The sequence below is a fragment of the Dipodomys spectabilis genome, unplaced genomic scaffold, assembly GCF_019054845.1.
Source record: "Dipodomys spectabilis isolate Male_0828 unplaced genomic scaffold, ASM1905484v1 ptg000163l, whole genome shotgun sequence".
NCBI lineage: Eukaryota > Metazoa > Chordata > Mammalia > Rodentia > Heteromyidae > Dipodomys > Dipodomys spectabilis.
Window position 1 is genome coordinate 12916877 of NW_024870840.1, and position 25151 is coordinate 12942027.

General features: G+C 44.8%; 1 protein-coding gene and 1 pseudogene across 1 annotated transcript in view; one reads left to right on the top strand and one right to left on the bottom strand.

The window, feature by feature from the left end:
• Positions 1–22565, top strand: part of Dram1 (DNA damage regulated autophagy modulator 1) — a 31247-nt gene extending 8682 nt beyond the window's left edge. The window contains exons 2-7 of the mRNA XM_042693287.1: positions 6252–6319; positions 7775–7917; positions 12172–12349; positions 15327–15385; positions 21046–21138; positions 22190–22565. Of these exons, the coding sequence (XP_042549221.1) occupies positions 6252–6319; positions 7775–7917; positions 12172–12349; positions 15327–15385; positions 21046–21138; positions 22190–22234 (586 nt within the window). The 3' untranslated portion in view covers positions 22235–22565. The remainder of the gene's footprint in view (positions 1–6251; positions 6320–7774; positions 7918–12171; positions 12350–15326; positions 15386–21045; positions 21139–22189) is intronic.
• Positions 3239–3362, bottom strand: LOC122119331 (annotated as a pseudogene).
• Positions 22566–25151: the final 2586 nt, after the last annotated feature.

Genomic DNA, 25151 nt, shown 5'->3' on the forward strand with positions numbered 1-25151 from the left:
ATAATATGATATTTCAGTATGTATTATGAAACCATAAATTACAAGAATGTAAAAGTCAAGAATAGTAAAAGCTTCAAAGGATTAATTTAGATCTTTATGAAGCCATGCCCACATTCTGAAGCACAGTTTTGCTTGCTGTCTTCTCTAATATTTCCTTTGTAGTTGAAACTGGAGGCAAAAATCCCATCTCCCAGGGGTTCCACCTCAGGTGTGGCCACTCTCCCCACTTTGCCAAATAGAGAGACACAAACAATGGTGAATGGCAGAGAGCAGAGCTTTATGAGTAGCTACAAGCATATTACAGGAAAAGTCAAAAGTAAACACTTTAGCCCATCTTCCAGGATACAGTGAGCTTTAGGTTGAAATAGAGAAAGAACTTGGGTAAGAGGCAAACTTGTGTGTAATGTGTGTGACCACAGTGATGGTCAGTGTATGGCCTGGTGGATCCATCAACTAGATTGAGAAAACTTTAGTGTCACTGAGATCATTTAAGAGAAGAAATCTGGTCAGGATACACAAATCTTTGCCGCCTACAGTTGGCCTGTTCTGTAAGAGGTTGTGCTGTCCTTTCCTTGTGGAAGTTTTCTCCATCTCTCTCTGTCTGTAAAGATGTTACCAGATCAATCCTGTCCTTCCTGAGTTCCTAGGATGCTATGAGTGAATGACTCAGAGCAGAGAAAGGTACAGAAATGGAGACACATATGCTATTTTGCTAGTCCTGAGGTTTGGGCACTGTCCTTGAACTTTTTTTTGGCTTAAGTCTAGCACTCTACCACTTGAGCCACAACCCCACTTCTGGCTCTTTGGTGTTTAGTTGAAGATAAAAGTTGAACAGAATTTCCTGCCCAGGCTGGCTGGGAACTGTGATCCTCATACTTCAGCCTCCTGAATGGCTAGGATTACAGGCATGAGCCACTGGTACCTGGTTGGAAATCTTTTTTTTTGTTTGTTTGTTTTTTGGGTCCGGTCGTGGGGCCTGAACTCTGGGCCTGGGTGCTGTCCCTCAGTTCTTCAGCTCAAGGCTAGCGCTCTACCACTTGAGCCACAGCGCCACTTCTGGCTTTTTTCTTTTTGCTTATGTGGTGCTGAGGAATCGAACCCAGGGCCTCTGGCATGCAAGGCAAGCACTCTACCACTGAGCCACCTTCCCAGCCCAATGGTTGGGAAACTTTTTGGAGTTAAAAATAGAGAATGGCTGGCTGCGAGTGGCTCATGCCTGTAAGCCTAGCTACTCAGGAGGCTGAGATCTTAGGATCGAGGTTCAAAGCCAGCCAGGGCAGGAAAGTCTGCGAGACTCTCATCTCCAATTAACCACCAGAAAACCGGAAGTGGTGCTGTGGATCAAGTAGTAGAGTGCTTGCCTTGAGCTGAAGAGCTGAGGGACAGCGCCCAGTACCAGAGTTCAAGCCCAACGACCGACAAAAAAAAAAGTAGAGAGTGCCTCCCATTCTAGAAGTCATCACTGAGTGAAGCTGCCATAAATTAGCCTATTTTATTAGATATTTCTAGTAAAATGTAACATTGCTGGGTACCAGTGGCTCATGCTTGTAATCCTAGATCAACAGTTGTCCAAATTTGGGAAAGTCTTCCATTAGCAGGCACGTGGCCTTGTATTGTTTCATTTCTGTGAGCATACATGATTAGGAAACACCTGAACACCATAAATTAGTTTGGAGAATGATGTTCTACAAACAACTTGGAATTTTCCACAGTTGGCTTCACTTGTGGAAATGTAAACAGGAGATGTTTACATAAATGATTTCCCAGTCACAATCTACCACAAAACAACTGTGTACATAGAACAGTCTCAACAGCTTCTAAGAGGGAGAAAATGCATGATTTTTATCATCCCCATTAGAGTCCAGAGCACCTCCCTTAGGAGGAGGTCAAGAGGTGGTGGGTTGGGCTACAAGCTCAACCCTATTGGGAAAGCAAATGGGTATGGTAGGAGCTGGGCAGAGAGATTACTGACAGATTAAGATGCAACTAGTTTCACCTTTTCTGCAGTTCCCTAAATCAAGCAAGGAGATACAGCTATGGCAATTAAACAACAGTCATCCCTTGGTATCTCTGGGGGATCGAGTCCAGGAATGCCTATGAATACTAAAGTGCAAGAATGCTTGCATTCTCAAGTCTCTTACATAAAACATTGTAGCCGTACATATAACTTAGGTATACTTCCAGGTTTTGGGTGGTTAATTGGAGATAAGTGTCTCAAAATGACTTTTCTGCCTTGGCCAGCTTTGAACCCCCATCCTTAGATCTCAGCCTCCTGAGTAATTAGGATTACAAGTGTGAGGCACCTGTCAGCAATACTATTCTTTTTTTTTTTTTTTGCCAGTCATGGGGCATGAACTCAGGGCCTGGGCACTGTCCCTGAGCTGCTTTAGCCCAAGGATAGTATTCTACCACTCTATACTTCTATACTCTACCACTCTATACTTCTGTTTATGTGATACTGCGGAATCAAACCTAGGACTTCATGCATGAGAGGCAAGCACTCTACCACTAAGCCACATTCCAGCCCAAATACTATTTTTTAGACATGTCCAAATTTCAAATTTCATTTGCTACTTGGAAAGTTTTCATTCAGTATTCTTTGTGTGTGTGTATTTGTATGTTCTTGCTCAGCTTTTTGGCTCAAGACTTATGCTCTACCGCCAGAGCCATACTTCCACTTCCAGTTTTTTGCTGGTTAATTGGAGATACATTTCTCAGATTTGTCTTCCCAGCCTTGTTGGTCACAGGGCTTGAACTCAGGGCCTGGGTACTGTCCCTGAGCTTCATTTTGCTCAAGGCTAGCACTCTACCATTTTGAGCCACAGCTTCATTTCCAGTTTTCAGGTAGTTAATTGGAAATATGAGTCTCTAGGACTTTCCTGCCTGGGCTGGCTTCAAACAGTGATCCTAAGATCTCAGCCTCCTGAGTATCTAGGGTTACAGGGGTGAGCCACTGTACTCAGCATATGGAACCCTCCCTCCTATCCCCAACCTGGGCGCTGTCCCTGAGCTTCTTTTTGCTCAAGGATAGAGCTCTACCACATGAGGCACAGCTCCACTTCAAGCTTATTTTTGGAAGAAAGGAGGACTTTATTGGAGATAAGAGTCTCACAGACTTTCCTGCCCAGACTGGCTTGGAACCTTGATCATCAGATCTTGTCTTAACTCCTTGATTAGCTAGGATTACAAGTGTGAGCCACCAGTGCCCAGCTATGCAACATTTTTTTTAATTTTTTCCATGTGTGTCCAAGGCATGAACCAGGCAAAGGCACAGATCAAAAGCCATGCTGGGATCAACATGGGATTTTTTTGCCCCTGGCTGATATAAGATGAGCACTATGCAACATTCTTAAGCAAAATTACAACTCTGATTATTAGTCTACATGTTCCTCATTTAGTGGAAATAAATCACAAATGCCAACTATTCTTACCTGTCATAGCTAAGGTGTAATTTGGGAAACTGTAACCGGATAGTATCTAACAAATATTTTGTTGATGAATATGTGACTCGAACCAGTATTGTTGATAAACTTTATAGTTATTTATGGAGCCATGGCTCAAAAAAAGTCAAACAGTGGTTTAATTGATTGGTCATGAACCCATTGTACTGCTCTATAACCTGGGCTCTAGAGCAAAGGTATAGGAATGTGAGTCACGGACCCTTCTGCAATCCTGAAGAGAAAAATCAGATTTACATTGCTGTTTATTTGTCAAGAAAGATTTCACAGTGAGATTCTACTGAGAAGCGTTAAGTGCTTCTCTAGTTTTTACCTTCCTAGATAGAGCAAAGGTGCACACTGGTCCCTTCTCTCTCTCTCTTTTTTTTTTTGCCAGTCATGGGGCTTGAACTCTGGGCTTGTTTGGTGCTGTTCCTGAGTTCTTCAGCTCAAGGCTAGTGCTCTACCACTTGAGCCACAGCACCACGTGCGGCTTTTCTGTTTATGTGGCACTGAGGAATTGAACCCAGGGCCTCATGCACACGAGGCAAGCACTCTCTCACTGAGCCACCTTCCCAGCCCTCCTTTTCATATCCTGAAGGTCTTATTCCCATAGTGTATTGGCTCAGCTAGTATTGACATGCTCTCACACTGAGTGACTGGCATGATGATAGCCCAAATTTTGACTTTGAGGAGTGTGTTTTCACCAAAGAATTGGTAAGGACTCACAAGTTTGGAGGCCAAGATAAGCATCTTTTCTTTAAGCTATTCTGTGCAGGTCTCAGAGTATATTTAATCATCTGGGAGAGCAGGCAAGGTCAAGGACAGAATGCTGCGGCTATGTGTACAGCTTATAGAAGAAGTGAGGCTTACAGCAAAGCCAGCAGTGCCTGTGTGCTTCTAATCAAGCCGTTCACTGTTCAGTAACACAATGCGCATCTCTGAATCCCTGGCTCCCTTTGCCTTGCCTCATAGCCCGCTTCCCCCACCCACCCGGTGTATCCTGCTGCACTCTTGAAATGGAAAGTGTTCACCAGTCTGAGAACATTCTCGCGTGTAGCACACTCGGGCCTCTTGTGGCTGCTTCACACTGAAGTGCATCTTTGCAATGTGATCAGTTTTCAACACTGAAATTTCAGAGCTATTTTTATATGTGGAAACACTCAGAACCGGGTACATGCTGTTTCCTGTTGGGAGCTCTTCTGCTAGTGGTTTTCAAGGGGAAAAGTGATCGGTGAGCAGTTTGAGCAATGTAAGCATTTAAAACCTGACATTACTGAACAGAAAACGTTCATAACACATTCATTACCATTTTGCAAATAGTCTAATGGACTGGTAAACTGTACCTGAAGTTTTTTTTTTTCCATAGAACCCTGCTTTTGTTAATTTATCACAAGAGTACTTGTTATTGTACAGAGATTAATAATGTTTTTTTGTTTGCTTTTGTATGTTCCTGGGGATTAAACTCTTCTTGGCCTGGGCGCTGTCTCTAAGCTCTTTTGCTCAAGGCTAGTGCTCTGCCACTTGAACCACAGTGCCACTTCTTGATTTCAGTTTTTAATTTTCAACAGTTACTCAGTTCTTCACTAAGAATGAAGGTTTAAGTTATTCTTATATCACAAACTTTTTTTTTTTTTTGGTGCTGATCCTGGGGTGGGACCTGCCCTTGAGCTTTTTTGTTTTTTTGTTTTTTGTTTTTTGTTTTTCACTCATTCATTCATTCATGGGACTGGAACTCAGGGCCTGGGTGCTGTCGCTGAGATCTTTCATGCAAGGCTAGAGTTCTACCACTTTAAGCTGTGTACAGTTCTACTTCTGGTTTTCTGGTGGTTAACTGGAGATAAGAGTCTCACTAAGCAGCCACTAGTGGCTTATGCCTGTAATCCTAGCTACTTAGGAGGCTGAGATCTTAGGATCGCTGTTCAAAACCAGACAGGGCAGGAATGCCCCTTGAGACTCTTATCTCCAATTAACCTCCAGAAAACCAGAAGTGTTGCTGTGGCTCAAGTGGTAGAGTACTCACCTTGAGTTGAATTGCTCAGGGACAGTGCCCATGCCCATAGTTCAAGCCCCAGGACTGACCAAAAAAAAAAAAAAAGTCTCAGGGGCTTTCCTGACCACACTAGTGTGAATCAGAATCCTCAGGTCTCAGCCTCCTGAATAGCTAGGAACAGAAGGTGAGAGCCAGCTTCCTAAGATTTTTAAATCAAGGCTAGCATTCTGGCACTTGAGCCACTGGTCCACTCCAGGGTTTTTGGTAGTTAATTGGAGATAAGAGTGCTCAGACTAGCTTCAAACCATAAAACTCAGATCTCAGCCTTCTGAGTAGATAGAATTATAGGCATGAGTCACCTACGCCCCACTAACATTTTCTTTTGTATATGTGTACTGGTACAAGGGCTTGAACTCAGCCTTATGCTCTCCCTATGCTTTTCTGCTCAAGGTTGGTGCTTTACCACTTGAGCCACACATCCAACTTTCAGCTTTTGCTGGTTGATTGGAAATAAGTCTCTCAGGTTTTTCTGCTTGGGCTGGCTTGTACCTCAGTCCTCAGATACCAGCCTCCTGAGTAGCTAAGATTGCAGGCGTGAGCCACCGGCGCCTGGATTCAAATGCAGTCTCATGATAAAGAATAAGATTTAGTTTTTTAGAATCCATATGAAAATACATTGAGACAAACTCAGGCTGTACTTTCAGAGATAAAAGTGGCTAGTTACCCAGAAGAAAAAAGAACACAAAACTTACCAATTACGTGTCCCAAGGTGTGAACTGAATATCTTTGTTAGTAAGCTAGACATTTCTTCTCTTTCCCAGTGATACAGGAACAACACCGCCAGAGAGTGGAATTTTTGGATTTATGATAAACTTCTCTGCCTTTCTTGGTAAGTGTGCAATTATCATTAACAAATGAAGTTATTATTAACAATAACTATTAACAGTCCAAAGGGAAGTACAATATCTTATTTATAGCTTGTGTATTTGTAAAAGCACAACTTTCACAGCTACTACTTTGAGGAGTAATGTCAAATTACTACTAAGTAATAGGACTACATTGAGAAACAAAAGTCTGTAGAAATCCAAAATACTGTATAGCCTCACTGTAGATCTATCCATTTCATGTGGAAATTACACACAGGATTTGCTGAAAGGTGGTTTTAAACCCCCAACCCTTTCAGTGGAATTTAAATATAATTGGGCTTTTAAAACTGTGATTTATAGCTAAGGTGCTCTGTAAGTTAATGCAGAAGGCACTATTTCTTTCTTTCTTTTTTTTTTTTTTTGGTCGGTCATGGGGCCTGAACTCTAGGCTTGGGCGCTGTCCCTCAGCTCTTTAGCTCAAGGCTAGCCCTCTACCACTTGAGCCACAGCGCCACTTCTGGATTATTTCTGCTTATATGGTGCTGAGGAATTGAACCCAGGGCCTCATGCATGCAAGGCAAGCACTCTACCACTGAGCCACCTTCCCAGCCCCAGAAGGCACTATTTCTCTAAGTCTGTTCTGAAGGCAGCTTACATGAAAATCACCTGTGCTGCTGATTAGAATGTCCTGTCCGCTAGGTGCTGGTAGCTCACACCTGTAATCCTAACTACTCAGGAAGCTGAGATCTCAGGACTGAGCTTTGAAGTTAGCCTGAGCCAGGAAAGTCTGAGTCTCTTATCTGCAATTAACCACCAGAGTGCTTGAAGTGGAGCTGTGGCTCAAATGGGAGGGCACCAGCCTTGAGCAAAACCAAATCTCAGTGACAGTGTCCAGACCCTGAGTTCAAGCCCTACTATAGGTGCACAGGCGCGCACACACAGGCACGCACACACACACACACACACACACACACACACGCACACAGCCAGAAGTAGAGGCATAGGCTCAAGGGAGTGCCAGCTGTGAATGAAAAAGCCAAGCCCAAGCCTGAGGCCTTGAATTGAAATCCTAGTAAGGCACAGAGCAAAGAACACCAAACTAAACACTCTAGGGGACTAGGATGCTCCCAAAAGTTTGTCCTGACCTGTGAGAGAAGAGAAAGGTGATAGCAGGAACCGTTTTCCTTCAGCTCAGCTACAGTTTCTCTTTGCCATTCCTCAAAGCAGCTGAGACTCAGATGATCCTTCACGGTCTTGTTTCGAGCCAATGAAGGTGAGGCTGTTCTTCTCATCCCAGCTGCCTGGCAATTAACAACGCAGCACCCTTCTTAGGCCTGCTAGGAAGTGCGGAGTTACATCCCCAGCCACAAATAGAAAATTAAGAAAACTAATCATTCAAAACTGCTCCTGTGTTTTCCATTTTTAAAAAAATCAGCTAGCAACATTTCATCAGAGTGCCTTTTTATTTTCTTCTTCAGGTGCAGCCACGATGTACACAAGATATAAAATAGTAGAGAAACAAAATCAAACCAGCTATTTCAGCACTCCTGTTTTTAACTTGGTGTCCTTAGTTCTTGGATTGGTGGGATGTATCGGAATGGGCATTGTAGCCAATTTTCAGGTATGGCCTGAGGCTTTTGGGGGGCATTTTGGGGGGGGGTGATGGATAACGTGTGTGAGAAAGAAACACTGGGAAATGGTTGATAGGTTTCCAAACATTGGATTGTTTGATATTTAGAACATGAACATTTGCACATCAGTCTTGCCTGATTCTTACCTATTGCTTGGTGAAGAGAGGTCCACATTGCTCCTGGTCTATTGTGATGAAGGGTGGTGGGTCTGTGGCAGCTTTTGCCAAGTGTGCGCTTGCTCACTCTTGCCACTGGTAGAAACCACTTGATGTTCAAAGAACAGCACCAGATCTACTCCTTGTGCAGGTGAGGCCGTGGACTCAGAGGTTAGAGTCATTCACTCAGTCAGCTAATTTCTTGCAGATCTGAGGATCATGGTTCAAAGCCAGCCCAGGCAAAAAACTCTGAAACTGGTATCCTCCAATGAAACACCTAAAAGTCTTTCATGGAGCTATGTGGCTCAAGTGGTAGAGTGCCAGTCTTGAGCACAGAATCTAAGGGATAGTACCCAGGCCCTGAGTTCAAGCCCTAGTGCTGGTACAAACAAAAAAAAAAACAACCCAAAGGGTTAGGTAATGAAAAATTGCAAACTTTCATTCAGTGAATAAATGTTTATGTTTATAAAAAAATTCTGTGGGAGCAGAGTGTTTTCCCTGTCAATGTTCTTATAAATAATCTTCACAACGTCCTTGTTTGATATCCTGTGATTCATGTTCTTTGTGCCAAGATCAAACCGATGTGAGGCGTTTAATCTGAAGAAGAATTTCATCTAGGAGGCCAAGAAAGAGAGTGACAGGCTCCACTTAAGGCCTAGCCAATCACACTAGGGAGACATTCACAGATGGGTGGGCGGGGTGGAAACTCCTTGGTTCGTCCATTTCCAGCCATGCTTTATTTCCCTCAAGAAGTGTCCTTGAGCCGGGCGCAGTGGCTGACACCTGTAATTCTAGCTACCCAAGAGGCTGAGATCTGAGGATCCTGGTTGGAAGCCAGCTCGGGCAGGAAAGTCTATGAGACTTTTTTTTTTGCCAGTCCTGGAGCTTGAACTCAGGGCCTGGGCACTGTCCCTGAGCTTCTTTTGCTCAAGGCTAAGACTCTCCCACTTGAGCCACAACACCACTTCTGGCTTTTTTTTTTTTGAGGAATTAAACCTAGAGCTTCATGCATGCTAGGTGAGCCCCCTACCACTAAGCCACATTCCCAGCCCATATGTGAGACTCTTATCTCCAATAACCATTCAGCATGCTACTAGTAGCATCCAGAAGACTAGGTGGGTGGGAGGGTCAAGAGTTTGAAGCCATCCTAGGCTATCTAGTGAGAAAATTAATAAATAAATTAGATGAAATGGTAAAGAATTAATAATCCAATTAAAAATTAATAAATTGGGCTGGGAAGGTGGCTCAGTGGTAGAGTGCTTGCCTCGTAAGCATGAGGCCCTGGTTTCAATTCCTCAGCAACACATAAGCGGAAAAAGCCAGTAGTGGCGCTGTGGCTCAAGTGGTAGAGTGCTAGCCTTGAGCTGAAGAACTCAAGGACAGCACCCAGGCCCAGAGTTCAAGCCCATGACCGACAAACAAACAAACATGAATAAATTCAATTCAATTATCTTTTTGGAGACACATATTTCTAATGTTTAATCTTCTCAGTGTTCTGGTGTGCTCTGTGCTTTATTGTCTCTGAAATTAGAAAAGAATGCAAACAGGAAGTCAAGTTTTCATCTCATCGTGTACCCAAAATCATGCCAGTTTTTCTTTCTGTGCCTCATTTAATGTCGTGACCTATGTTGTGTCTCCACTGACAGTTTGGCGTGAAGGCAATGTCTTTTTTGTAAGTGTGTGCCAGTGCTGGACTTGATTGTAGCTCATGCCCTCTCAAGGCTGGTACTCACCACTAGAGCTGCAGCTCTACTTCCGGCCTTTTGCTAGTTAATTGGAGAGAAAAGTTTCTTGGATTTGTCTGCCTGAGCTGGTTTCTAGCCAAAATTCTCAGTGCCAAGTCAGACCCTAAACACTGATGAACCGGCCAAGACTAAGGGAGAACATTTCCTGGTAAATCAGTAAGAGGAAACAAAGTATGCACATTCAAGAGTTTTTAAAAAAAAATTTACTTAGTATAAGAACAATAGTGTGGAAAGTCCCAGAATTCTTAGTCTATTCTGGAAAGTGACTCATTAGTAGTAGATGGCTTTGCTTTTTATTTCCCTTTGTCCAAAGTATACCTAACATACAAGGGGTAGCGGGAAAAATTTAGGTTTGTTTTTGGGAACAATTTAGGTTTGTTTTTGAATTTTTTTTCTTGTGGTAAAATATACATGACACAATGTATCATCTTAACCATTTTCTGAACTTTTTTTTTTTTTTTTTTGGTCATGGGGCTTTAACTCAGGGCCTGGGCGCTGTGCCTAAATTCTTTTGCTCAAGGCTAGCACTCTACCACTTAGAGCCACAGTACCACTTCTGGTTTTCTAGTGGTTAATTGGAGATAAGGGTCTCATGGACTTCCCTGCCCAGGCTTGCTAAGAACTGCAATCCTCAGCTCTCAGCCTCCTAAGTAGCTGGCATTACAGGCGTGAGCCACCAACACTTAGCTTTTCTGAAATCTTTGAAGCCCATAAGGGTGTGTATGTGTGTGTGTGTGTATGTGTGTGTGTGTGTATGTGTGTGTGTGTGTATATGTGTATGTGTGTGTGTGTATGTGTGTGTGTGTATGCATTTTTTCCATATAACTTCCTTGATTTTATATGCCCATGCCAGTTAGCTTAGGTGTACAAAATCTATACTTACCAAATGGAAAATAGCATTTATTATAGAATGTTAATGTAGTCTCTTCTCCCCTCCCCCCCCCCCCCCCCCCTGCATCCTGGGGACTGAACTCAGCTCCTTGTATTTGCCAGGCCATACCACTGAGCTGCATCTCTAGTCCTTTATAATACAACACTTTTGTTTCTTTGTTGTGTGTGTATGCTGGGTTTCAACTCAGAGCCTCTGGTCTCTTCCTGAGCTTTTGTTTGTTTAACGCTAGTGCTCTAACACTTGAGCCACACCTCCATTTTTGGCTTTTTTCTAGTTAAGTAGAGATAAGAGTGTCTCAGCTTTGTCTGCCCTGGCTGGCTTCAAATTGTGATCCTCAGATTTCAGCCTCCCCAGTAGTTAGAATTATAGGCATGAGCTACCAGCACCCAACTTTTACAATATTTTTAGATGAAATATATCATCTAATCTTTTTTTTCCCTGCCAGTTCTGGAGCATGAACTCTGGGCCTGGGCTCTGTCCCTGAGCTTTTTTTTTTGGTCAGTCGTGGGGCTTGAACTCTGGGTCTGGGCTCTGTCCCTCAGCTCTTCAGCTCAAGACGAGCGCTCTACCACTTTGAGCCACAGTGCCACTTCCAGTCTTCTGGTGGTTTATTGGAGGTAAGAGTCTCATGGACTTTCCTGCCCAGGCTGGCTTTGAACCACAATCCTCAGATCTCGGCCTCCTGAGTAGCTAGGATTACAGGCGTGAGCCACCAGCACCCAGCTCCCTGAGCTTATTTTGCTCAAGACTAGTAGCACTCTACCACATGAGCCACAGCCCCACATCTGGCTTTTTCTGAATAGTTTGTTGGAGATAAGAGTTTCAAAGTTTATTGCCCAGGCTGGCTTTGAACCGTGATCCTCAGATCTCAGCCTCTTGAGTAGCGAGGGTTACAGGTATGAGCCACTGGCATCCAGGAGTAATCTAATTGAATCTAATCTTCACTGCAAAACTGCAAGATAGTGTCTAGATATGGAGCTCAAAGCTTGGCACCAAAGTCACACTGTCTGGAGGTGGAGTTTGTCAGATATTCCCAGACTCAAATCTACCTTCAAGAGAAACATCCAGATTCAGGGACAGTGCTCAGGCCCTGAGTTCAAGCCTCACAACTGCCAAAAAAAAAAAAAAAAAAAACAACAAAAAAAGAACACCTTTCCTTATCGCAGGTAGCCAGGTTTGCTGGGTCAGATTAGGATTTGTCATTGGGATTTGAAAGAAAAGCTTTTCTCTTGACGCTGTTCTGACAGCAGCTGCATTTCCCAAGAGCAGGTGCACGTGGGTTCACACTTGTGGCTGGAAACATCTCAGAATGAGTGAGGGCTTGTGGTGTGATGTCGTTCTCTGTCTGTCTGTCTGTCTGTCTGTCTGTCATCTGTCTGTCTGTCTGTCTGTCATCTGTCTGTCTGCCTGTCTGCCTGTCTGTCTGACGCTCTCCTGTGGTCTTCTCCCCAGGAGCTAGCTGTGCCAGTGGTCCACGATGGGGGCGCTCTACTGGCTTTTGTGTGCGGTGTGGTGTACACCCTGCTGCAGTCCATCATCTCCTACAAAGCGTGTCCCCAGTGGAACAGCCTCCTCACGTGCCACACACGGATGGCTATCTCTGCCGTTTCCTGCGCAGCCGTCGTCCCCAGTATCCTTTCCACAGTGTTCCTCAGGAAAGAGGATAAAGGAATCCAGCGATAGGTGTTAAGGCGGGTAGCGGTGGTGAGGAAGACTTGATTCAGGACCATTGCAGTGGCTATAGAGGGACCACAGAAAGGAGATTCCAGTGGGAGAATGGACTGAGCTCGCAAGCGGAGGGTGGCAGTCAGTAGATCCAAAAATACTAAGAAGATGAGGCACTGGTGGCTCAGGCCTATCATCCTGGCTACTCAGGAGGTTGAGATCTGAGGATCATGGTTTGAAGCCAGCCTAGGCAGGAAAGTCGATGAAACTTTTATGTCTAATAAACTACCAGAAAAGCTGGAAGTGGAGCTATGGCTCAAGTGATAGAATACCAGCCTTGAGCAAAGAGCCCAGGCCCAGAGTTCAAGTCCCAGGAGCAGCGCGTGTGCGCGCGCGCGCGCGCACACACACACACACACACACACACACACACACGCGCGCGCACACACACGCGCGCGCACACACACACACACACACTGACTTAATGAACCTAACAGGATTCTTGCTGAAGACAGGCTAGTTGGTCAGATAGGGCAAGTGATGGAGGAGAAGTCATCTGAACAAACAGAGTGGCAGCTTCTGCCTAAGCTGTCTGAGCCAGGGAGTTTGTATATCTAAGGGCGTGGGTGAGTGTTTGGGAGAAAGTGAAGGAATTTGGCTAAAATTTGGCCCAGCAAAAATACATGTCACATGGGCTGGGAAGGTGGCTCAGTGGTAGAGCGCTTGCCTTACATGCCTGAGGCCCTGGGTTTGATTCCTCAGCACCACATAAGCAAAAAGAAAAAAGCCGGAAGTGGCGGTGTAGCTCAAGTAGTAGAGTGCTAGCCTTGAGCTGAGGGACAGCGCCCAGGCCCAGAGTTCAGGCCCCACGACCGGACCCCCCCCCCCCCAAAAAAAATACATGTCACAGTGTCTTTCTCAGCAGGCTAGTTTCCTACCCTCCACCCCCACAAAAAAGAATCATTCAAATGAAGGCAAAGGGTGTTGGCCAAATTTGCATCTCCTTCAGGAAAATGAGCTGGAGAAAAGTGGGAAGCATTAAGAAAATGGCTCAACTTTTTGTGGTTAGATCAAAAGGGTATTTTTGGAAAAGGAATGGGGTGAAAGGTGAAGGTGAAATACTAGAAACCCTTCAGCTTCTGTTTACTTTCTCTCCCACAGTTCAGTCTCACTAGTCATGTGAAAGTATTTTTCTTTCTAGTACTTGGCTAAAGACACCAAATATTGAAATTGTACTTAAAGCACTAGACCTTGTGAAGGCCTGAGTACTGGCCTCTCACCCCTCCCCTATTTGGTATACTCATCCAAATAAATAAATAAATGAATAATTCCACTTCTAGCTTTTGGGTGGTTTAATTGGTGATGAGCCTCTTGAACTTTCCTTCCTGAGATGGCTTTGAACCTAGATCTTCCGATATTAGCCTTCTGAATAGCTAGGATTAACATGCATGAGCTACAGGTGCGTGGCAACTCCCAATAGGATCGTGTGTGTGTGTGTGTGTGTGTGTGTGTGTGTGTGTGTGTGTGTGTGTGTGTGTGTTTTCGTTTTCCTGGTCCTGGGGCTTGAATTCAGGGTCTAGGCACTGTCCCTGAGCCTGTTTGTACTCAAGGCTAGAGCTCTACCACTTGAGCCACCTTACCATTTCTGGTTTTCTGGTGGTTAATTGGAGATGAGTCTCATGGACTTTCCTTCCTGGGCTGGCTCTGAACTGCCATCCTCAGATTTCAGCCTCCTGAGTAGCTAGGATTACAGGCGTGAACCACCAGCACATGGCTCCCAATCTGATTTTAGAAATGATGTTTAGCTCTTCTATATCAAATGAGAAGGTATTTGTGAATATAGTGTTAAGTTCTTCCTTTCTGACCTTTCATTTGTTTTCTTGACCCAGTACCTCTGCTAGAACTTCTGATGAATAGAATTGGTGTGAAACACACACTTTTGCCTCATTCCGTATTTCAAGTGAGAAAGACAAGAGAAAGCCAAGGAACGAGTGGGAGTCTTAGGAAACACTAAGACCGTAGACTTAGTAGCAGCAGTAATGACATTAAATTTCAGTGAACTAGTCTTACGGCATTTTGTGATATGTTAGCTCTAAGTTTTTCATACGTGCCCTTTGACAAACTGAGGAAGGTCCCTTTCTTTTCTTTTCTTTTTCTTTGGCGGGGGCGGGGGGGGGGGCTGGGTGGGTCTGGTCGTGGGGCCTGAACTCTGGGCCTGGGCACTGTCCCTCAGCTCTTCAGCTCAAGGCTAGTGCTCTACCCCTTGAGCCACAGTGCCACTTCCGGCTTTTTTCTTTTTGCTTATGTGGTGCTGAGGAATCGAACCCAGGGCCTCAGGCATGCAAGGCAAGTGCTCTACCACTGAGCCAACTTCCCAGCCCGGTCCCTTTATTTTCAATATGCTTTTTTGGGGGGGGAAAAGTATTTTTATTCAGTAGCAAGTATGCCAAAAAGACCCATCTTTGGGGATTTTCCAGAACCACGCAAGACCAAACAAAATGTAGCTGCGGAGTGAAGTTTTGCGCTGTGCTGACTGCATGTAGCTGCGGAGTGAAGTTTTGCACTGTGCTGACTGCATGTAGCTGCGGAGTGAAGTTTTGCGCTGTGCTGACTGCACGTAGCTGCGGAGTGAAGTTTTGCGCCGTGCTGACTGCATGTAGCTGCAGAGTGAAGTTTTGCGCCGTGCTGACTGCATGTAGCTGCAGAGTGAAGTTTTGCGCTGTGCTGACTGCGTTTCCCTCCCTTGCTTTAGCTGCCGTCATCACCGAAGGGCTGAGATGACCAGAAGCGGGCTACTTCTGCAAAGACAGCTCCCCCTGCAGTCCTGCGGGCTTTTGAACCATTGAACACCACCCCCGTAGTCATAGTAATGGACTTGTCTTAACAATTCAAGAACCTGTTCTCTGCTGTCATTTTCCTTAACAGTATTCTCCTCTTACAAGTGATTGCCTGTGCTTCACTAATTTCTATAACCAAGTTGGAGTGGAATCCAAAAGAAAAGGTAATTGTTACATTGTCCTCAAAAATTGTTCACCCTTGGCCTGGGTAGAGCGCTTGCCCAGCATGCATGCAGCCCTGGGTTTGATTCCTCAGCACCACATACACAGAAAAAGCCAGAAGTCCTTGAGCTGAAGAGCTGAGGGACAGCACCCAGGCTCAGGGTTCAAGCCCCACGACCGACCAAAAAAAGAAAAAGCCAGAAGTGGTGCTCAAGTGGTAGAGCGCTAGCCTTGAGCAAAAGAAGCTTAGGAAATAGTGCCCAGGCCCTGAGTTCAAGCCCAGGACTGGCAAAAAAAAGATGAACACCTTTTTTGAGTGAGTCTGTGTGGCTAGGTGAATCCTAGAAAGGTGAGATCCTTATTCCGTACAGCAAATGTACCAAGTGTGATGGCATTTCAGCAACTCGCGAACCAGTCATTTGGCAATGTAGAGTCATTAGCTTCGAAAGACAAGAGTTGCACGGAATTCAGTTAGGGATTTGATTGACTTTTCTTGGTGATTTCCATGAATCTGGGACCGACTTCCTTCTATAACAGTCGAGCCATTCACTGGCCAATGGCAGCTCTGTGGGCGGTGAGAATACATGAGCGGAGTAGGGTAAAGTTGATTTGCCAGCATCCGTTTACTTCATACTATTTATTACTATTATTATCCTGTTGGGTAAAACAAGAATTGTTTTTATTACACTAATTCCTGCAACTAGAATTTCTTGTCTTCAAAAAAAAAAGCAATTTTGGGATCCAGCCTGCTTCGTGTGTTTGATGAGGTGGCACTCAGGCATAAAGCCCTTCCATTTGGGTTGGTCTGTCCTATCAGGGCTGAGTGCAAGCCCTAAGTCTGAGACATAATTTTCTGTGTAATATTAGTGATTTAAGTAATCCCAAAGGTTCCTGAGATTATTTTCAAGGTTCAGAATTCCCGATTTCTTTCACACCTTAACCGTCCACACTTAGTAGAAGAGGCAGTTGAAGTTGTGGAGTTTTACAGAAGCGAGAGTGTTTTGGAGTATTTGTGGCAAGTGGTCCAGCTAGAGGGGGAATTAACTATAGTCCAGGATAACTCTGAGGGAACCGTGGAGAAGTTCATACTTACTAGAAGGACTAGTGTCAGCCTTTGAAGACGTGTGGACAGGAAAGCAATGGAGGAGGTGTTCTCGGATGAGTATGAGGCAGAAGGAACACCTGGCACGGATTGAAGACAGAGCTCAGCCCTAGGGTAGGAAGATGGCAGGTCTCCTTCAGATTCGAGCACGATTGGAAACGATAGGGGGAAATACTAGGTGGGTGCCAGCAAGCGACTGAGTTGAGAATGAGGGGGGATGAGGGGTGGGTAACAGGTGATTCCATGTCTTTCTCTTGGATGAACCAAAGAATTCCTTCCCATATGCAGAAATAAGGTGTGTAACAGGAATGCTTGGATGAGCTTTGTTTTGGAATCATTGAATCGGAGACATCTCCGATGAGACATGTAGGAACAGTGTCCGGTTAGAAACATGGGCAGATCTCTGGAAGGACTGACAGCCATCAGAGCGCATAGAGGAACCAGCTGTTTCCCAGCCAACCATATGAAAACATGGAACCAATTGTGTGTAGCTGGGAGTTAGTTCATCCAGGTGTCCTACAAGAGAATGACAACAAGATGGTACCCAGAAGAGAAGAGAGATAGCAAGAGAATTGCAGGGAGAAACTTTTCCAGGGATAAGTGGAAGAAAGTCTCTGGCAAAATAAATAAGTCTGGTACTAGCCACTCACGCCTGTAGTACTAGCTACTGAGGAAGCTGAGATCCAAAGGTTGTGGTTTGAATGAAGACAGCTGGGGTGGGGGAGGGGGAGGTCCATAAGACCTCCTTTAACCACCATTAACATCTACCATTAACTACCCCCCAAAAAATCCCAAAGTGGAGCTGTGTCTCAGAATGCCTGATTTGAACAAAAAAGCCAAGTGGAAGGGTAAAGCCCTGAGTATTAGCCCCAGTATGTGTGCCAAAAGTTAGAAAGGAAGAAAGAAGAGGAAAAAAAGGTAGAAAAGAAGAAAGAGATGAAGGAAGGAAGGAAGGAATAGAAAGAGGAAAAGAGAAAAAGAAAGAGGAAAAGCAAGAAGATGAAGGAAGGAAGGAAGAAATAGAAGGAAAGAGAAAGGAAGAGGAAAAGCAAGAAGACCCTGACCCACCAGAGCAGGGATTCCTGAGCAGTGTGGTCACATCAACAAGCAAGTCTGTCACAGGCAAGGCTGGGCTGGGCAAAGCTGGAAGGAAGGATGGCTGGGCTCTCAACGAAGCCTCAAATTCATTGAGACAAACAGCTGTATATCAACTGCCAAATATAGTACTCTGAAGGTCCAGCATCATGTTGTAGACCATTAATTTCTTACTGTGGAATGGGATAGAAGGGGACTCAGAGGGTCAAGGAATTTTCTAAAATGGAAGATTCTGGCACTTGATAGAATCAGAGATTAAATGATGATGATGAAGACAGTGTCCACAGAGGATTTCGAGAAAATGCTTCATTGGACTATAACACTAAAGTGGTCAAACTATCCAATAGGTTAGACCCTAGATAACAGGCACTTTTCTACCTGAAGGTGATTGGATTTGGTTGGTGAGATGCATGAGCCCTCGTGCACAACTGAAGTACTTCACTCTTGAGCCACAAGGTGGCAGCAACCCACCACAAATCAGATACAAAGGAGCTGCTCAGGAGGGCTCCACCAAGTACATCCTCAGGCAGTTACTTTCCATTTTTCTATCTTAAAGTATGAAAAAGCAGCTGGGTGTGGTGGTGCATGCCGGTCCTCTCTACACACAGGAGGCGGAGGCGGGACGATCTAAAGTTCAAGGCCAGTCTCATTCTAACAAGTGTTCAAATACCACATGTTCTATGTGTTCTATTCACTGTAGGACTTACTATGTCACGTTGGATATTACCTTCTGTTTCAAGTGTCAATGATTGCAAGAAAAAAAAAAGACTCAACACAAAACCCTTAAATCAATGACCTGAGTAGAATATTCATTTAGGTAATGCTGGCCCTGCATGTACATGTGTTTTGGACAGTTGGGACTTGTGTTTCAATGCACTTTGATCATCAGTAATGTTATTTTGAAGAAATGACTTTTTTTTTTTGGTTGGTCATGAGGCTTGAACTCTGGGACTGGGCACTGTCCCTCAGCTCTTCAAGGGTAGTGCACTCGCCTCTTGAGCCACAGTGCCACTTCTGGTTTCTGGTGGTTAATTGGAGATGAATCTCACAGGCTTTTTCCTGCCTGGGCTGGCTCTGAACTATGTTCCTCAGATCTCAGCTTCCTGAGTAGCTAGGAATACGCGTGAGCTACCGACGTCTAGCTGACCATCCGTTTTTATGAGCCATCCTTGTTGCCCAGGGATGATCTGGATTGAGTCATGTTCCCTGCTGCCGGAGACCCCAAGAGGAAGGAAGCCTCTCTGTTCCTTGCCTCTCCTGTAGGCTGGCTAGGTTGTCCCTAGAGTGACCTCGGCCAGAGCAATGGATGGAGGTGATTAATGGTGAGGAGAGACAGGAGTGATACCTGTGAACTTCAAGGTTGCTCCTTTAAGTATCTGGAAAAGATAACAAGCCAAAGAAGGGTCGCCTTAGAACTGACCTGCAGGGCTGCACCCTCGTTTACTTAACCCTTCTTACCCCTGCAATGCATAGTACAGTTGAAATGGAACAGGGGGAAAAAAATCAAGCCATTATTTGAAAACGCAGGGGACAAATTGAGTCCACAGACCTAATTTGCCACTTTGAATGTAGGTAGGTGTACATTTGTGACTTGGGCAGAGACATGGTTTAGGTATAGAGCATTCGCCCAGCAAGTGCAAAGATCAGAACCATTAAAAAAAGAGAAAGAAAAATATAAGATCACAGATACCTCCCTGTACACACACACACACACACGCACACACACGCACGCACACGCACACACACGCACGCACACATACACACACGCACACGCACGCACACGCACACACACGCGCACATACGCACACACACACATGCAGGCATGCCCGATTTTGAGGCAGCATTGGACTAGTATTTCCCCATTTTCAAAAATGGAGTAAGCATCATGGAGCCTTGTACCGTAGGAGAGTGCTCGCCAAGCACGCACAAGACCCTGGGTTCCACCCCAGCAAAATATGTAAATCAGTGAAGAATACATTTTGAAAATGAAAGAAAATAGAATCTTCTCTCTAATCTCCCCACCCTCCATCCCCTTCTCTCTCCTCCTCACCTTCTCTCCTTCCCTTCTCCCTTTCCCCCTTCTCCCTCCCTCCTAGAGCTGGAAAATCAAATCTAGGGTGTTACACCATACCAGGCAAGATCTCTTTCACTGAGCTACATCTTTGGTCCTTAGTTTTGGTTATTGATTGATTTTTATTTCTTTTTGGTTGGTCAGAGGTCTTGAACTCTGGGCCTGGGCACTGCCCCTGAGCTCTTCAGCTCAAAGCTAATGCTCTACCACTTGAGCCACAGCGCCACTTCTGGTTTTTTGGTGGTTAATTGGAGATTAAGAGTCTCACAGACTTTTCTTCCTGGGCTGGCTTTGAACCGCGATCCTCAGATCTCAGCCTCCTGAGTAGCTAGGGTTATAGGGGTGAGCCACCGGCACTCGGCAATTGATTTTTAATGAACTTCCTGGCCTTCATAAGCAACCAAGTTTTGAAGCCCTGACTCAAGTCACTCGAGTTCTTGGCTTTGGTTCTCCCTCCTTGCTCCCAAGGAGATACACAGCAGCCACGTGGCTGCCCCACAGCTGTCGGGGGATGTCTCCTACTTGGTCATTTGCATTGCATCCATTTATTTATTTATTTATTTTTGGTCAGTCGGTCGTGGGGCTTGAACTCTGGGCTTGAGTGTTGTCCCTCAGCTCTTCAGCTCAAGGTGAGCGCTCTACCACTTGAGCCACCCCGCCACTTCTGGTTTTCTGAGTGGTTTATTGCAGTTAAACCACTGTTCGGGATGGCTTTGAACTGCGATCCTCAGATCTCAGTCTCCTGAGTAGCTAGGATTACAGGCGTGAGCCACCGGCACCCAGCTCTGTTTATCTTACAATCTTGAGCCAAACTTTGCTGAACTACTATTTCCTATAGTAACAGGGAAACATATACAACCCAGCAGGTTGGTCAGCTAGCTGTGTCTGTGCATGCATGTGTGCGCGCGCACACACACACACACACACACACACACACACAGACACCTTTCTTTGGGGTAAACCCCTGGAGCATCCACTAGATTCTTGGTAAGTGAGCCCTTCAACTCTGGGATTCCTAGTGGTAGGAGACCGGGTTGTGGTTTGTATGCCAAGTTTTTCCTTTAGTTGAATCCACATTTACTTCCCTGTCTCAGCTATTTTGTGGTCCTCATGCTGCCCTTTGAAGTTCTGTAGACAATCCTTAAAAGCAGTGTGTGCAGGAGCTAGAAAGAAATTTGGGGATGATTGCATTGCTAATGCCGTCCGGAACAGAACGCCAGGTAGCTGATGTTTATCTACATAGCTCTGCTTATGATATTTCCTCAACGTTCTGGTGTATGCTCATGAGACAATTGTTTTTCTTCTCTCCTAAATGCCTTACTTATTATTTCAGGTTCTCCATGAGAGTTTTTTTTTTAAAGGCTAAATTGTGTTTTCTTTATTGCCGCTGATAGGATTATGTATATCATGTGGTGAGTGCAATCTGTGAATGGACGGTGGCCTTTGGTTTTATTTTCTACTTCCTAACGTTCATCCAAGATTTCCAGGTAGGTACTGGTTAGTTCAATTGGTATATAAATTGCTAACAATTAGGGTTAATAAACACTCATGGAAAATCTATTGCCTGTGTTAGGGAGCACTTTCTTTTGACTCTTCACGTGTTTGAGGAAATAAATGTAAGCCGGGTGCTGGTGGCATATGCCTATAATCCTAGCTACTCAGGAGGCTGAGATCTGAGGATCGCGGTTCAAAGCCAGCCCAGGAAGAAAAGTCTGTGAGACTCTTAATCTCCAATTAACCACCAAAAAACCAGAAGTGGTGCTGTGACTCAAGTGGTAGAGTGCTTGCCTTAAGCTGAAGAGCTGAGGGATAGTCCCCAGGCCCAGAGTTCAAGCCCCATAACTGACAAAAAAATAAGAAAGGCATTATTCAATGTATTATTCATAGAGGAAAGCAACCCTCATAGTTCACCCAGACAATGAAGCTTCCATGCATCTGTTACCATTTGTTGCTCAAAGTCTGGCATCCTAGTTCTTTTCAAGTGAATTTCAAAAACCAGAAAACACAGCTTTGTAAAAAGTTGGTTGATGAGCCACTGGTGGCTCACGCCTGTAATCCTAGCTCCTCAAGAGGCTGAGATCTGAGGATCAGGGTTCAAAGCCAGCCCAGGCAGGAAAGTCTGTGAGACTCTTAAGCTCCAATTAACCACCAGAAAACCAGAAGTGGCGCTGTGGCTTAAAGTGATAGAGCACTAGCCTTGAGCGGAAAAGCACAGGGACAACACCCAGTCCCTGAGTTCAAGTCCCATGACCAACTAAAAAAAGTTGGCTGATGAAAAATGCCTTTTTACCATTATTACCAAGGCAGAGAGAAGCTGGACTTTAGACAGCTTGGCCACAAGGAAAGTGATATTTCCGAACAAGTGACTTATTAGCTAACAGGATAGAGAAAGCCTAGAAAATTCTTCAGGACCCAATTTAGCTTTAGTGAAAAACTTCAGTGAGAAGTCCCCTCTGGGGTGGGGCAGAGTTGCTGGAAATGTCAGCTGGGCTGAAGTTGTTTCACTTCCTTTCATCTTTCTCTTTCTTCCTCCTCAAGAGTGTCACCCTCAGGATATCCACAGAAATCAATGGTGATATTTGAAGAAAGGAGAATGTATCTAGAAGTTTCTAGAAGTGATCCAGAGGACCACAGGGTTTTGATGTCCTGATCGGCATGCGTCTGTGGCACATCCGGAACTTGAATGTCATTAACAATTCCTAATAGTTGTACTATTTGCAAAGGTATGTTTCCCTAGAAAATGTAGAGCATTTATAACATGGTAGCGATGTTTTTATATTTTTCTAAGATACTTGTTTTTATACTAACAGATTCATAGAAAACCTATGGTGTTGCAGATTCTGTGTTTTATCTTTGGGTGTGAATGATCTGTGCAAATACACTAACTTGAGAATTTAAGTTTAGTATATTTATGGGGGGAAAAAGTGAAATCGGGAATATTGGTTTTAAAATTCCTTTGTTAGATGGACTCTTTTCTTTTCTTTTTAAAATCATGAGAGCATTTGTAACATTAAATATGTCATAATCTTAAGGATGTCGTTGATAAACAAACACTAAGATATTCTGGTTTTTATTTAAAGAAAATCAAACTAAGCCAAGTATGTCTATCACAAGGTGGGAACAACTCTTAAAGGGCTCTGGAGGCTTCAGCCTTAACCTCCTGCCCAGAGGCCTGCAGCCTCTCCCCCTGCTGGACATTGCTGGCCCTAGTAGATGTACCTTTAGGGAGCCTGGCTTGTGCAAGGCAGATTGGAAATTAGAACCCCTTCCCTTTGGTGGTCACTGGCATAATGGGATCTATAGTCTGAGTCTATGTGCTGCCCAAGAGAATACAGGGAGAAAGGAGAGGGGGCAGTTGGAACTTCCAGGTGCCGGTGCTGTGCTGGGCATTTGTTCCTCCTTTGAATGGCCATGGCTGGATGTTCTTCCACACCAGGGGACGTGTGAGTCAGGCTCTTGGTGTCAGGCAGGAGCGATGGCTTTCACTGTTTGACTCAAGTCACCAAATGACAAGTGAACAAGCCCTTTTGTAAGCTCAAGTGGTCCTTGGAATATGGGCAAGGAAGGTACTTTGTCTTTCAAAGAAAGACTCCTGGGCTTCAAACAAACCCAGGTCTAGCCACGTGGGCACCCTGGCAGTGGTGAGCAGGTGATGGCACCTCACTAAAGCATTGTTAAGTGAGGGAAGGTTGAGACTGGAGACTACTGCCCCATCTCTGGATTCCCCTGAAAGAATACAGTGGTTGGGATGTTCATTGTCATTTCTGAGTCCATTGTCACTTGTCACAAAGCTGGAGGGGAGGGAAGCATCCCCATTGGGATATTGGAAGAGGAGAGTGACCTCCTAACTACTTGGTAAAGGAAGAGGACTTTGCTTATCTTCCCCATGGACCCTCTGGTAGAAGGGATCTCAGAGTGTGTGTGATCAGCCAGTAAGACTGTACTGCTGATGTTCACAGCTCTGGTGATGAGACTGGGAACTCACTGGGGGCTGAGCATATCCGTTAGCTTAGTGACTGCAGCACTCAGTACAGCGCTTCCTGGAACACCACAGATGCTTCCTGAGTGCATGTGTGCAGTGTTCACACGAAGGACTGACTAGGGATGTCTGGATGCTGTATACTGGGGGGTTGCCTTGCTCTTGTTTACTAGTTGTTTGAATGTAAACAAATTGTCTGTGCCACCTAGTAATGTTGACCGTTTTGCTTTGTGTACTGTAAACAGTTCAATTGTGTGGGCTTCATGATTCTATGACAAGTCTCTTCTGGACAGTTACCACAGAAATTGTTAACGTGGGCTAAACCAAATGGTTATACCAGTCTTGGGCAAACTGAGAAAGCCAAAACCTGACTCCAGACAATCATATCCTGCTGATTTTGTGCACCTTCTAAAGTTGGTCTTATCCACATTTTTGGTATTATTTTTCATTTCTGTGAACTTGCATTTCCTTGGACCCCGTGACTGAAAGAGTAAAATAAAGTGAAATATTTCTTTATGTTAGTAATTTGTGTCTCTTTTATATCGCCTGGGTACTACTATGAAGTGTTGACGATTCTGCACCCTTGTGCACTTTATAAAGGGATGGGTTACACCTATGGGGTTTTGTTTATTTTTAATACTAGGGATGGAACCCAGAGTCTCCTGCGTGCAAGGCAAGCACTCTACCACTTGAGCCACACCTCAGTCCTTTGGCTTTAGTTTACTTTTCAGATTAGGCCTCCTGCTTTTACCTGGGCTCATGGTACATTAATTATGTCCTGAGTAGTGAGGATTGTGCCCGCTGGCTGATCTTTGTAGGGATTCTCAATCTGTCTCAGAATTGTATGTCAGTCAAGACCCTTAGAAGTCCAACTTTGTGGAAGTGGCGCTGTAGCTCAAGTGGTAGAGCGCTCGCCTTGAGCTGAAGAGCTGAGGGACAGCGCCCAGGCCCAGAGTTCAAGCCCCACGACTGACAAAAAAAAAAAAAAAAGAAGTCCAACTTTGTGGATGGAAAGAAAGGGTAGGTATTTGACTGCATGACCCAGGAGGGAGCTGGCATTAGGATCAAACATATCACCAACTAAATATATCCTTCATTTCCTCTCCCCTCCTCTCAGCTCTGCTTTCTTCCCTGTTGGCATCATTTTCAGGCAGGCTTTCTCCTGTGGGAGTAAGATGGCTTCTAGAGACCAAAAGACAATTATCAAATGTTCTAGCCAAAGCCTAGAACTGAACTTACTGTCCCATCTGATTGGTTGATTTGAGTTCATGGAGTGGTTACAAGGGAGTGATTCTCTGATTGGTCAGCCCTGAGTCACATGTCTACCCTTGGAGAAGGGAGGGGGTTAACACCATATAAAACACTAGGCCAACAGTGACTGAAAATTGTTTTCTCAAGAATTTGTAGGGCCGGGCAGCGGTGGCTCACGCTTGCAATCCTAGCTACTCAGGAAGCTGAGATCTGAGGATCGAGGTTCAAAGCCAGCCTGGGCAGCAAAGTCCGTGAGACTCTTACCTCCAA